This window comes from Passer domesticus, chromosome Z (genome assembly GCF_036417665.1).
Source record: "Passer domesticus isolate bPasDom1 chromosome Z, bPasDom1.hap1, whole genome shotgun sequence".
In the NCBI taxonomy this organism is placed as follows: domain Eukaryota; kingdom Metazoa; phylum Chordata; class Aves; order Passeriformes; family Passeridae; genus Passer; species Passer domesticus.
This window is the reverse complement of record NC_087512.1, coordinates 52,702,984-52,717,206: the sequence shown is the minus strand read 5'-3', so window position 1 is coordinate 52,717,206 and position 14,223 is coordinate 52,702,984. Positions and strand designations below refer to the sequence as shown.

The 14,223-nt window shown below is 38.0% G+C and overlaps 1 protein-coding gene across 2 annotated transcripts in view; it reads right to left on the bottom strand.

Annotated features, from left to right (window-relative positions):
* EPB41L4A (erythrocyte membrane protein band 4.1 like 4A) overlaps positions 1 to 14,223 on the bottom strand; it is a 126,812-nt gene that overhangs the window by 48,605 nt on the left and 63,984 nt on the right. For both annotated transcript variants that reach the window (XM_064405584.1, XM_064405583.1), the window contains exons 5-9: positions 10,624 to 10,721; positions 8,053 to 8,173; positions 3,840 to 3,927; positions 1,550 to 1,638; positions 1,100 to 1,163 (exon numbers count right to left, since the gene is read on the bottom strand). In XM_064405584.1, coding sequence (XP_064261654.1) covers positions 1,100 to 1,163; positions 1,550 to 1,638; positions 3,840 to 3,927; positions 8,053 to 8,173; positions 10,624 to 10,721 — 460 coding nt within the window. The remainder of the gene's footprint in view (positions 1 to 1,099; positions 1,164 to 1,549; positions 1,639 to 3,839; positions 3,928 to 8,052; positions 8,174 to 10,623; positions 10,722 to 14,223) is intronic.

Here is a 14,223-nt window from a genome sequence, read left to right as displayed (position 1 = left end):
CTACCAACTTCTGTCAAAATGCTTGCCTTATGACCACAACAGTAAGAGTTCACCAGCCATCAATATTCACAGCCTCAACTTTTCCAAAACCTTCTGAGTTTTCTACACAGCATGCTAAGCCTTTGCAATTCCACATGGTTAAAAGAAAACTGTGGAAATGTGGCATCAAAGAGAAGCTACAGCTTCATTTCCAAGCAATTCACTCCAAGTCAAACTCAGACTAGTTTATACATGAACTATCACTCACCCTTTACATGAAACATGGTGAAAAGTTTTCCCAGCCTTTAAATAACACTCGTATTTCAACAAACACACCTTCAGAAATGAAATCCCCACAGATTACCGCACCAAATATAAACAAGCCACTTGGGGGTAACAAAACAGAGATTTGCCAAGACATCTGCAAAGACACCAGAAACTTTGTCCACAACAGGAGCAAGACAAATATCCTCATGGAAAAACCATGGATGAGACTGACAGCCATTACAAAGATGAACAAAAACACTTAGATAAACAGTAAAGGGGATTTTTGCCAGCACGGTAATACTACTTAAAACTATAACTATCAGTCCTTATGAAACTATAAACTTTCATGTTCTAAAAAGACAAAGTATTTTCAAAATATATATCAGCTAACTAGACTTGTAACTAAACCAGACAGCAAAACCCACAAACTGACTGCAAGTATGTTTTTTATTGCGTGTCATTATTTTTTCCTACATACTCAACAGTCTCCTCCTCTCCCTACTCCACATGCTTTGTAGGGGATTTTTTTTATATATATATTTTTGTACTACATCTTAGAACCTCCTCTCTCCTTATCAGCCTGCTGTCCTTGCCGCACTGGAACCAACATTGCTTTCTCTCAAATAGTCTAAGTGCAAAGTAATGTTGAACTCTGACAAATGGGTTTCAAGCTATATAACAAGGCTGCCTGTTTTGTGTCTGACAGCTTTGTGAGTTTCTCTTCAGCTACATTTGATTTCATACAGTAAATTTCAATAAAACCAATTAGACGTTCACAGACACACTAAATTTCCACCTTCATTAGACCTAATTCTTTTTTTTTTAATCTTTTCAGGCCTAAATAAAAACTTACATCTTTTCCCAGGACTCGAAGTTCAAACTGTGTTTCCTTGAAGTGAACTTTCGTAATTCTAGGCCTGTAATATTGAGAAAGAAAGACAAACCAAACTCCGTGACCTTTTAATTTCATGTGTAATAAGATATAAAGTTGTGTAAATTTGCATGCAGAGACAGAAAAATAATTCACAGTTATATTTATTGTTCAGGTATGCCCCAGATATCAGCAGACAATTAAGGATATGTAAACATTTCAGCATGAGTATGGTAAAGATGATCTACTGTTTTCAGTACCTGGACTATCAAAGAATTAAAAATCTGCATCATCCACAGAAATATTAAGAATTCTATGTGTCCTTTTTTGATATTGCTATAATTAAACTTTCAAATAGAGACCACAAATCGTAGACATCCATACAACATTGTTATTGTTTTAGTGCAGACTGCACATTTAAATAATACATACCAGAAATATTTTCCTACTTGTTTTTTATTCTTGTAGACAACAACTCCTACGGGTGTTAATCCTAAAAAGTATTCAGATTTGTTTTCACCCTAGAAAATAAAGAACTATGTCATTCATACAGTTGCAAATAGAATCACAGTGTTAGTGAGATCCAGTGAGACATTCATCCCGGTGACTTAAATATACTGTTTCTTTCTGTACAAACGGGAAAATAGTACTTGATTTATTTATGAAAGCTTCTATATGGAAATTTGTAGTTCTGGGGGAAAAGAGGCAAGAAAGATTGGGAATGAGGAAAAAACAGGGAATTTCACACCATGGTGAAAAACAAAAACACCTCTTTTTTTCTGTTTTCTTACTGAATTATTAATTTTTGCTATTTGGCAAATGGCCAAAACTCAGAAACTGAACTCCTTATTGAGGCATGAATGCAACAGACATCTCAACTTCCAGCTGAAATTAAATAGTGATTTTCTGACCTATAATACAACCACACAGCTGCCTTCTCCCTCCTAAAACAGTGTCAGCTGCTGCTGCCTCCAAGTGAAGTAGCTGCTTTGGGAGAGTTAAGCTTCCTTTTTGTTGTTCAGAAAGGGCAATGGTATGCAGGGAACAGCCACATGCATCAACTCCTCTGAAGGAAACCATTCCTGAAGTCAGGATACAAATCTCAAACTGCACCAGGTGAGAACAGGGTGAAAGCCCTGCTGCTGAGTGGCAGAAGGTCCCCACCTCCCCAGTTTACAGTCAATAACCAAAACCAGAAGGAGCTTACAGCTGAAAGAGTGCAAACCATAGTGCATGAGGTTAAAATAAAGTCAGCTGGAAAAGCTCATCCACCTGCCTACTAGAGGCAGTGAGGAAGAGCCCTGCAAGTCCAAACCAGAGGAGCAAGAGCAGCAGAATTATCAACTGTGAGAGGCACTGACTTGAGACACTGAAAAAATGCCCTGTGTGATTTCAGGGCTGACAAAGGTCAAGCACCTGGCAAGCTCTGCCTGTGCTCCTCAGTGAATTAACTGCCAAAGGCAACTTTAATATGACCAAAGGAGGAAAATAACTGCATCTCATTGTGTGTGCAGTTTCAGTCTCAAATGGGGGCTTCTGCTGCTGATGTAATTTAAGTAGGAACAACGATGTTCACAGGTTACCCAGGCAGGCATTTCATTGCACAATAAAGGCAAGTTACGAGGCAAAAAAAATTCCAGGCTGTACTAATTTAACATGATTTTGTTGGATCATGTTGGATCTTGTTCCAGTAACTCACCATTTTTCCATTGGTGGGAGGGGAACGAAGCCTGGGCTATGAATATAATTAAGCCATAGTGTGCATTAAAAGGTACTTTACATTGCAGACTACATATTTTTCAGAGGAAATACATATCTAATCTTCAGGTAGTATCTTAATTTTTTTAGTTTCTTTCAAGTAATTTTACAAAGTACTGACATCTAACTCAGTGAACTATCTATACTACAACTCCCCATTTGAACTCCTGATTTTCTTTTATAACAAAAAAAACCAACCAAACAAACAAACAAAAAACAACCAAAAAAACAAACAAACAAAAAACAACCAAAAAAACCAAAACAAAACAAAAAAACCCACCAAAAACAAAAACCTGCCACAAGCAGAATAATTCAAACAAGAAACAAGATAGAATGACGTTTCCACCAGGAGCACATAGCTTCCAGGTGATGACTTGGATCCAATCCCAACATACATGCTGACAGACAAAAGAAATGGAGGGGTTTTCTGAGGCAATACAGACAACTTGCAACGCTGCATGATACAACATGGGAAAAAAATGGAAACATACTCTGGATCTTTAGCAAAACCTTGACAAAAAATATTTTAAAAAAATATTTTAAAAAGCTAGACATGTGACTGCTACTCCACCCTAATTTTTGCAAAGGTATTGAAAAGGTTTCAGAACACACTTGCTCTTATTTAAACTAAAATAATGTGCAAATTCTTCTGTCAAAGACAAAGGTGATAACTCTAACTCATGTCTCCTGACACTTGCACAAATTCCTTCTTTTCTATCTGAATTGTTTTTATCCAGAGTATAACTGATTGGTTTTTTTTATCATGCAACACAATCGCGGCATTTGATCTGAAAAGCATCAGGCTTTTGTATGTATGAATAACTGAATCCTCACTGTCTGTAAATGCGTGCTCCTTTTAATTTCTTGAGTAGTGTTCCCTTTTCAGTTATCCTGTGGCAACAAAACTATGTAAGTACTGTTTCACACATTAGCGCAGTAATTGTTTTTCACAGTTAATACTTACATAAACAGGATGGAGATCCACTCCATACATTTCCAGAGATTTGGCCACACCTAAGTAGTTCACTTCTGCCTCAGCAGGAACTTGACCCCTGTAAATACAATTTTTTTTTAAGAATCTTGTAATTCCAATCAACACATCAAAATAGATCATAGTAATAAATATAGTTTTCTGGACACATATGCAGCCCTTCTTACCAGTTTTTTAGACTCTCATGGTCTTTTCAACTCTGAACTTCTTATTCCAGGTAAGACTAGATCTCTAGTGGTCTCCTAGCACAGACATATATGCTATCATATATGTAATGTTTGCCTAATGCAGTGCCTTTTGCCTTTTCATTGCTGTCACAAACACACTTCACGCATTTAATTTTCATGCTTCAATATGCAAAAAACTTTTTCTCCCCCAATAATTACAATATTATTAATAAAACAGGAATAGAATGACTGGTTGGGGTACTATTTCCCCACAGAAGTGTTGAAGCTCCTGAAAGCAAGGTTGATTAACTCCAGAGAAATTATTCCGTTCTCCATAAAATCTCGCCTACAGAAGTCACACCAGCTGGTAGCACCCAGGTCTGCTATGTCGAAAACAAGATTTGAAGTCTGTCTCATGAGATTAGCCATTTCAAAGATCCTGCCTGCCTTCCTACCTACAGATATCAATCCATCAGGTAAAAGTACCACTGGCAGGAAAAAACTGGGAAAACTGGTGAGGGAAAAATCCTGGCTAGTAGGAACATACTTGACATTACTGAAAATTTACTTATTTTCAAAAAGAACAGAACTAAATAAATTCAAAGCCTTATCCTCAGAATTTAATTTGCTCTTCACTTAATATCTATCAATGATACAAGAACAAGATTCTCTTTTGTAAGCCTGAAATAGCTGAAGCAATGTTTTTATTTTAATTTCTTTTTAATACTTATCTGAAAGCAACTGGACTGTTAATGGGAAAGTACAGCACATCTTGTAAAAATATCAGCTCAAAAAGTTGCATATCCTACTTCATCCTGTTGGTTTTCTTGGGAAATACTTCACAGGATGTGCTACCTTTCAAATTCAAGGTGTGAAGTAGAACATTCTACATTCAACATTTTGATCGAAGATCTGGAAAAGCCCTGCAATAGGCACATTCCTGCTTCTGGTGAATGAAAGTCACCATTCTCTCTAGCCTAGAAGTTACCATCTAGGTTTTCCCAATTTTGTGTTATGGTTGACAAAGAAATAAGGATTTCCAAGGTCAAAGACATGAAACAGCAGTGCTAGCATGAATGCAATAGATAGTTAAAGGTATTCAAAGACATTTAAAATTACTTCTTTGTATCTGGGAGATGGACTGCTTCAGCTCATCTTATCCGTGTAGCCGCACTGCCACTTTTCCAGGTGCCCTCCTCTCCAAGGACTCCTGGAAAAGCAGCAGACCTGAAGCTTGTCAGAGAAATCCCTTTCTTCAAATCCCAGTAGATGTGTCATTCATTATCTGCATTCAGAACATGTAGAACACTGGATATTCAGCACATCAGTAATGTCACATCTGTCACGTCTTTTATATACTTTTGCTATAAAAATTTACTGCAGCTTGATTTTTAATTTAAAGTCTTACAAGTATATCTCAGAAATGTAAGCAAAATGTTCACAGGGGCTGTATTGTCTCACTGATTTTGCAAGCAGGCTGAATACCAGTCCTGAGCAAAATGGATTACCCCATTATTGAATTAGTGCTAGAACACAACACCAATTTAAACCCTGCTGTTAGCCTTTCCTTACTGACCAGGCTTAGAAAAATGCTGATGCACTTATTCCTTTATTCTCACCTGCTTCTGAAAGGACCAAAAAGTTCAAATGTCAAAATAATTGTTTTGAGTGTGTTTTTATAAATACTTTCAGAGTAATACACTATGTTTTAGAAACTGAATTTGTAAAAATATTGAAGGAAGCAAAGATGTGAGCTGGAGCTTCTGAAGGAAGCAGATGGAAGCCAGAGGTAGAAGTCCTCCCAAAAGCAGATGGAGAAGCCAGAATATGAAGGGATAAAGAATTGTCAGGGACTGAAAGAATTCCCATTAGTACAAAGAGTGTTTCATTTTTATCGTGTGTGAAAACACAAACTCTCCTTTAGCATCACACATCCCAAAACTAAAGCAGTCTTTGCCAGTAGGAATGACAGAGCTGGCAAAGTGACAGCCATGCAGCTGACACAAACACACTCCTTTGGATGGACAAAGGGCATCTGAGGGCCACTCGAGGCCCTAAGCAACACTGAAAGCTGCTTTTAAAGCTAAATATCAGGGGCATTTTTGCTTTGCTTGTGCCCCACTGGCAGCATGAAGTGTTGATTCAAAACACAGCAGCAGCTGACTTGCCAAGCACCAGTCAGTGACAGATCTCCCACAGCCTGAAATGGGCGCTGTCAGCAGCACAACACCGGCTCTCCCGTCTGCACTGAGGGATTCTGTCTCTCCTCCAACACCAAGTGTTTTCCTCCCTCATAAGTGAGCCCCAAAGTCACTGCTTGATCCTCCACATGTGCCTGACAATATCAGGTCACCTCACACTGCTCTCTGGCCTTGGGGCTGTCATGTTGGTTTATAGATGGGACTACAATCACAGTAGGCAGGCTGCAGAGTCAGAAACCCCCTCTGCTTTCTTCCCTCACCTTCCTTGCTTTAGAAACTTTCTCAAAAAACTGCATCCTTACTGAATCTCCAAATAGCTATTGTGCTGTGTAAAAAACCCAAAAAAACTGAGAGGAAACATGCAACCAAAACCAGTTTTTCTTGACATAACTAGGAGAAGGAAAGTATATGCAGTGCCACAGCTGCTTATAAAAAACAAAAAAACCCCCAAAAAAACCAACAAAACAAAACAAACAAAAAACCAACCAAACAAACAAACACGGAAAGCCCCCGTGTTTCCATCTGGGATCTGGAAAGAATAAAACAATTCTTCCAAACCATATCACAAACCTGTCCCTAAAATGTCTCAGGTCAATGAGACAATTTGGGATGCCCTCACCCATTATAGCTTCACACTTCTTAGCTGCAGAGACTGTGGTCACCTGTGCAGAAATCAAAGCTGGCAGTGCTGATGGTAACAGTCAGGCTGAAGTAGCGATGAATACACCTTGGCTTTCCCCTCTGTTCTCATGCTGCTAAATCCCTGACACCCAACTGCAGCCAAGCAGCAGAACAGTACCAGGGCTCCAGATCAGTAAGTGTCTGACAGTGATCACTTCCCTTCACAACCACTGGCTTCTGCATCTAGTGACTACAGAAACTTGAGAAAGAGAAAGGAAGGCTGCTTAGTTCACAGCAATTCATCTCAAGTCTCATTTCTCACAAACCATTTCTGTGATCTTGAACCAAACTAATGAGCTGTGACTCAGTTTCCTCTCTCTGGAATGGAAAACACCAATACTTTTTTGCTTTACAGAAATACATGTAGTAAGTTCTCTGAAAAGTATCAATTAGCAAAAGGCTGTTATGCAACCACACAGAAATAATTAGTGACAACAGACTCTCTTCCCTGGAAGAGAAAGCTCAAGTCAACGTGGCAAATGGCACAGACTCCAATTACTGGAAAACTTCTCAGAGAACAGCTGTGACCCTAAGTTAATACCTATTCTCATTAAACAAGGCACATGTAACATAAACACACAATGCTACAGGCAAAAAATACTTAACCTTTATCCCGACTGCGGCTTCATTATAGGAAAAGAATCAAGAACATCTACAACAAGATGGGTAACTGATTCTCTTCACATTACTTTGACAAAGGCTATGATGAACACCCTCATGAAAGGGTTCTTACTGCTCTCATCTTCATAAATGGTTATATCACCTAACTTGGATTTGTTAGAACAGGCCTCCTTACACTTACCAGGAACATGAACTTGGAGATAAGCAAGTAAATGTTTATTTTGGCTCTGTGTGTGAATTTCTGGCATATGTTTTATTAAAACTGCTGGCTCTGAAACACCCATACCTAGGTCTGACACACCTCATATTTCCAGCTACTGTCCTACTCACTTCCTAAAAGAACAGCTTCAATATGTAAAATCTTTTCTGCTTCTGAGAGGTATAAGTGTATTCCGTGTGTCCTTTCCTCAATAAAAAGAAAACCTCACTTTGCACCACAGGCTGTTCTTCCCCACCTTCCTAGCATCCCTGAGTCTGGTATTACCTGCCAAGTTCCCAACAGAACTGAATTCTTACATCAGAGTCTTGTGTATCCTCTCTATGGCATCCTCCAGCTCTTCCTTCTGGTCAGGAACAAAGCGGTACTCGGAGACATAACCTGCAGTGTGCTTGTACGGGTCATAGTCCCCCAGCTCAGCTACAGAACACAAGGAGAAAACAAAGGTCACCCGTGCTTCTTCTCAACCAAAACATGCGTTATATAATCCACCTACTGGTGCCCAGCTGCCCCTCTCCAACTGACAGCCAATTTAATTGGCAGTCAGACAAGAAAAAAAGGAATGAAGGAAGACTATTCACATCAGCAGACATAAAAGCAATAAGAAATTGTCTTCACACATTTTAAAAAATACATAGAAGGAAGGTTAGAGCTAGAAAGAGCTAGAAGCCTTGACAGGAAACCTACTGCTTCTACAGGCCAGACAAAATTTTGACCAAGCCAGCAAAGTTTGAATTCAATGACGTTGATTATTTGGCAGCATATGCAAAAGAAGTGTAGAAGAAAAGTCTAGTTTTGTAATATCTCTGCTCTCTCGATATACTGCAATATTACTGGTAGAAAAGTTCCAAGTTATTGCTGGCACTTTAACATAAACTGGGAATACAAATGGAGGTAAATATCCCATGAGTCCTAGAGGGAGGGTCTTCTTGTGAAGAATCACAAGCTTTCCTTTTTCAATAAAATATTTGATATCCTGGATATCAAATTCACTTTTAAAATAAAAACAGCATTCAAAAGATCTTTCTTAAAGAACATGATGAATAGCCAATGTAATTTTGTTTGACACTACCCTGAATTTGTACACATTAGTCGTGTCTGTTCGTATGTTGTAACATAATTATAAAACAAATACCATCTTGGCCAGAACTCACATCTACTGATCTTAACTATAATTGCATCTGAGAAACTCTGCAAAAGTTAGTATTTCAACTTTTTATAAGCCTGGGTAATATCTGTGCACTGGGTTTTTCTGAGAAAGATTTCACAGGAGTTTTCTATCCAATGCCCACTGAGCCAGAAACATAGCCAAAAGGAGGCTTCAAGAGCCAAGAAGGAAAAGACTCATCTAACTACTGATGTTTCTTTCCCAAATGTTGAAATGAAATTGCTAGAAAAAGATGGTGAGGTGCTCAGTAGGGATGTTGAGAAGTCTCACTGGAAAATCTCCATTAAAATTATGTATCCAGTATCTAAGACAGACATTTCTCAGGTGTGTTTGCGTATTTGGAACAACAGCAAGCCCTAAATAAAACGATAAAGTTTTTTATAGAGCTCACGGGAATGCATACCTCCTAGTGCCTGGACTAACTTTAACTCACTGTATGTAACCTTGGCCATGCTTTAACTCTTCTCTCTCCCATAAACTTTCTCATTGTTTTCCAACAAAATATTTGAGATTAGAATTACAGGAACAGGACACCATACCAAAACAACAGCTCTCACCACCTTACAAAATTACTGAAGGGCATGAATTTACTCCTTTTAGTCACTTCTCATAATAAAATGAAGATGCTACCATCATTGCATATTTTCCTGCTTCAACTTGCAGTATTTTTTCAGAGAAGGCATGTCTGCCAGTAAAGTGAAATGTGCATTGCAAACAATTTTTCAGAGGATGACATGTCATATTTCTTAGATGGCAAAATAAAATAAAAAATAATGGTAGACAAATAAATACTGCCTGAAACTTTAGTTTTTCAGATACACATATAATCCACTATGAAATCCTGTATTATGCCCATTCCCATTTCATACACAAGTTATTCTGCCATGTCATTCTAAAATGGATATAAAAGGAGAACTATTTTTAATGTTATATTAAGTGTTATTGAGTGACACTTGTAACACCAATAACACAAACAATCTTTCCTTGATACATATCACTTTAGACAAATCTAAATTTAATACGGAAAAAATTACAGATAGAGGTCCCAGCATGGCACTTCACACAATTTTTGCTTGCAATTCTGTTTGAATATAGATCTTGAGCTGTAATGGAAAAAGAATAACAGCTCCAGTAGATAGCCAGCTCCTTTCTAATTGATTGCTAGTTCTATTTAGCCTGCAGCATATAACATCCACTCCTGAAAAGATCTCTACTGATGGATGAATGTAGATAAATACTAAATAAAATGAAAATTCTTCACTTCAGGTCAAATCATATCCTTCTGTTAAGTAAACTTGCATTCATATTGACATAATGTAATTTTTGAGATGATATTTTGTTTCCCAGATTTGAGGCTGCCTTTGAAATCTGTAAATCTCCTGATGAAGGTTTTGTTGTACTCTATATGTAATCCAAAGTTATAAAATCTTAAGTACTTGATAAAATATTCCCCAACACAGCAAATAATGTTTAGCAGAGTCTTCAGATTGATTTTAAAGTTTCTTCTTTACATTAACTTCCATATTGCTCCTGCATTATCTATTCAGAATGGTCATTTATTTACAGCTCTTGAAGTGAAATCTGAAAACTTCTGTTTGGAAGAGAATGCATAAAGTGGTAATGCTGTCTTCAGTCATCACTTAAAATTAATCACAATGTAGGATTGAAGGGAATAAGTTTTCAGAGGGCCAGGAGAACTTACACTGAATTATGTATGCTCCCAGCTGTGCTGCAGTGTTGATCGGACAAGGTAAACGGCCCTGTAGAACATCTTGCTTTACCTGCAAGAAAAACTGATACCTAAAACATAGAGATAAAACAAAGTTGTTATTTTAAGTCCAATTAATATTTCAAAATTATCCCTGTAACTGTGCACATACCAGGTACCATAATTATGTGACAGTAAATGCCTGTATTCCCCTCTAAATCACTTCCCCTATTGATACAGAAGTAACAACTAAGATTCATCCAGTGGAAGAACCCAGGAAAGGGAGCACTTCCAATTTTCCAATCTGCTTATATTCTGCTGAGGCAATTACTTATGACCCTAAAACGTCATTTCCCTCTTTTGACTTTCACAGAGCAGTCAGGAAGCAGGGAAGAAGGATAGGAGTCAGAAAAATGGAACAAGAACCTATCAAAGGGCAAAAGTTTAACCTCATCATGGGATCAGTGTAAAGGATGACTGGGTATTGTATTACTTGCTTACTCAAATATTTCCTCTCCACATACCAGAGTATTGACTACAATGCAGCAGGGAAGTTTGATGGACCCCATGAAAAAGATGGATGGGCGTGCCATCAGCAACTAACTGAATCTGTTGTAGCACAAGGTACTACTTGGAATAGTTACACCAGGGATGAAAATGTAATTTTCAAAGTCATAACCTGCTTCTACACTAGATAAAGCTGAGACCACTTAGAATGAATCAATATGCCCAAAGCAGATGGAACACACAAGACAACAAGCCATTATATAAAGCATCTGCAGTTTTGCAACTTTCCATAATGATTTATTTAAGATCTTTTAAACACTATTTGGATTTTGTCTGATTTTATTACAACAGATTTATGCAGTGTTTCACATCATCCTAAGTTAATTTCTTGCTCTGATTTCCTACAAAATGTAAAAATACAATGAAGGTAATTTTTTGCAGAAAAATAAAGGTCTTCCATACAACAACATAGCTTTTCCATTATTCACTAGTTCAATTTTAACTACGTAGAGCCATTCAGCTACTACGCAAATAATTTACTCTGTGTTAGTACAAGTAATTGATGAAAGTACCTTGGAATGCTCAGTAAGTTCAAAGTGCACCTACACTGATTTCAGAAAAGTTTACAAACTGCAGGTTACATGACAGCTGACTCAGAAAACTTAAGATCCAGTCAAATTTTCTAGACTTTATCAGATGAGCCACTGAATAAAGATACTCATGTTCTTTTGATTAATGATTTTCCCCCAGAGTTTGTGCTGTGACAGATGTTATGGTAGGAATGTCCATCCTCTAAAAAATGGTTAACGTTCTCTACTTCAGAGGAATGGCATTAGCACAGGAATTTCCTGGGAGTATCTCTGGGCAACAGAAAGCACAGACACTCAGTGTTTCCTCACTCTAAGCAATACCTCAGTCCTGCTTCTAGTCTATGCTTACAATTCTACCCAGACAAATCTTCCCTGTATGAATTATGATAATGACCAAGAAGATTTTACATCCTCTATGGAGTACAGAACATCATCTTTCTGCCATGAAATGCATTTCTGTTGCACACCTATACTTCTCTACAGAACAGAGCTTGGAAGGAAAGGATGCTAGAAATATATTATCCTTGGAGCAGGTACCTATATTTCTGTAGTCTGAAAATAAAGTAGCATAGGAACCCTCAAAACACACCTGCATCCTGCATTGTTAATTGCTTAAAGTGGCTCCTGTAAGGTGAACAATCTCAATTCCCACTGTAGCCACTGAGCTCCTTGGAAAACCAGGCCTTCTGTCTACACCTATAGCTAAAGCAGTCTCATCTTGTGTGCCAATGTTTCTCATGCATATATTAGAGTGCTTAATTCCAAGTTTTCTCTAGCAAACACAGCCAGCAAACACGGCAGTGTTAGCTTTTGCCAACAAGCCAGACAGATTCTGCTGCAAAGCAATTACAAATTTGACAGGTTTTCATTATTTGCAAAGAGTAATCATATAATGGCACAGATCATCAGAATCTAATAACAACAGTTAGCTCTCATGTCCATTAAAGTAATAAATACATGCTCCAAAGCATCGATTAGCACAAAGCAGTTAACACATCACTGGAATTACACAATTAGGCAGAACATTATTATTATTAAGAAAAAGAGGGTGTTTAAATGCCTCCTAAGTAGAAGGACCTTTAGGAGTCCCTTCCTACCCAAATTATTCTAAGGAGATGGTGATAGTACTAGTAGTAGCAGTAGTAGTAGTAGTAGTAGTAGTAGCAGTAGTAGCAGTAGTAGCAGTAGTAGTAGTAGTAGTAGTAGTAGTAGTAGTAGTGTTATTTTCCTGAAAAAAAAAAAAACCTTCCTTCCAAGATTTAAGAGCCTATGGGAATAAGTGTTCACAAATGTTGAAGGCAGTTGGCTATTCAATGTGTTTCATAGAAGACTGACAATACCATCATATCAATTTCCTAGGCTGGCCTTCTGTACCACCCAAAGTGCCAGCTCTGTGTGACCAAACATTGTCAAGTCATGACCAGAGGCTACCTAAGGACACTGAAAACTTTCTTGACTGGATTTGTACACTACTCAGGAGTGTAGATCACTGGCTGGCCTTATCATAGGGCAAAAGAAGAAATTTAGCCTCCTGTCTCCACCCTGCCTCCTGGGAGGCAATCATAACAGATTCCATGGCCAAAGTTCCCTTTCCCAGGGACACCTGTCTTTTCCTGTGAGGAGGATTTAAAGCTCTTCTGGGAAAGTACAAGAAAATGGCACCAAATTTCCATAGTACAGGGGAACCCCATCACTGCCAGGTTATGTTCTTTTACCTGCCATGTCACAGCGTTTTTTATTTTTAACAGGCCAGCCTGGGTCTTGTTAAGTTGGAGACTTCCATTCCTGTTGTGCCAGTTGGAAACAAAAGAATTTTCTCACTCTGGAGTAAGAAAACTATTCTGCCTGTACTGCAACCTTTGATTTAGGAAAATGAAAAACCTTGCATGCATTCTAATGAATCTTCATGTCCCACATTCTTAGGACATCAAAAGATGTATTTGTTAATGCAAGCTAGCACACTAATTTTGTCCGCCTACCTACTCAAATTCTCAAATTTCCTTTTGAACCTAAACTTAATTGTCCGAAACATTTAATAAATAAAACAGACAGATAACCCTGAAGCTGTGAGAGAGTTTAGATAACCATATGTGTGTCTCTGTGTGCAAGCATGTGCATATGTTACTGCGTGCAGCCTCATGCCTTGCAGAGGACAAGCTTAGGTAAAAGAATCAGAGGCATGCATGTCTTCAATTTCCTTCACATATTTTTAGTAAGTCCAAAAGAAATCCGCTTGAAAAACAGTTCTGGAATTTAAGCTATAGCCAATAAAGAAGAAAATTCCCTGCATCTATATCTGATACCCAAGTAAACTCTAAACTTGGTTATAGCATAGTAGAAATGCAGCTGTAACAATAGATTAATGAAAATATGGGGGAAAAACCCCCACTCTCAAAAAGGCACATCAAGGCCCTTTGATTTTTGATGCCAGAGAATGTATTTTCTTATTGGGCTTCCTAACAGTCATCACCATCAACCACTGTGAAGTTAATCACTA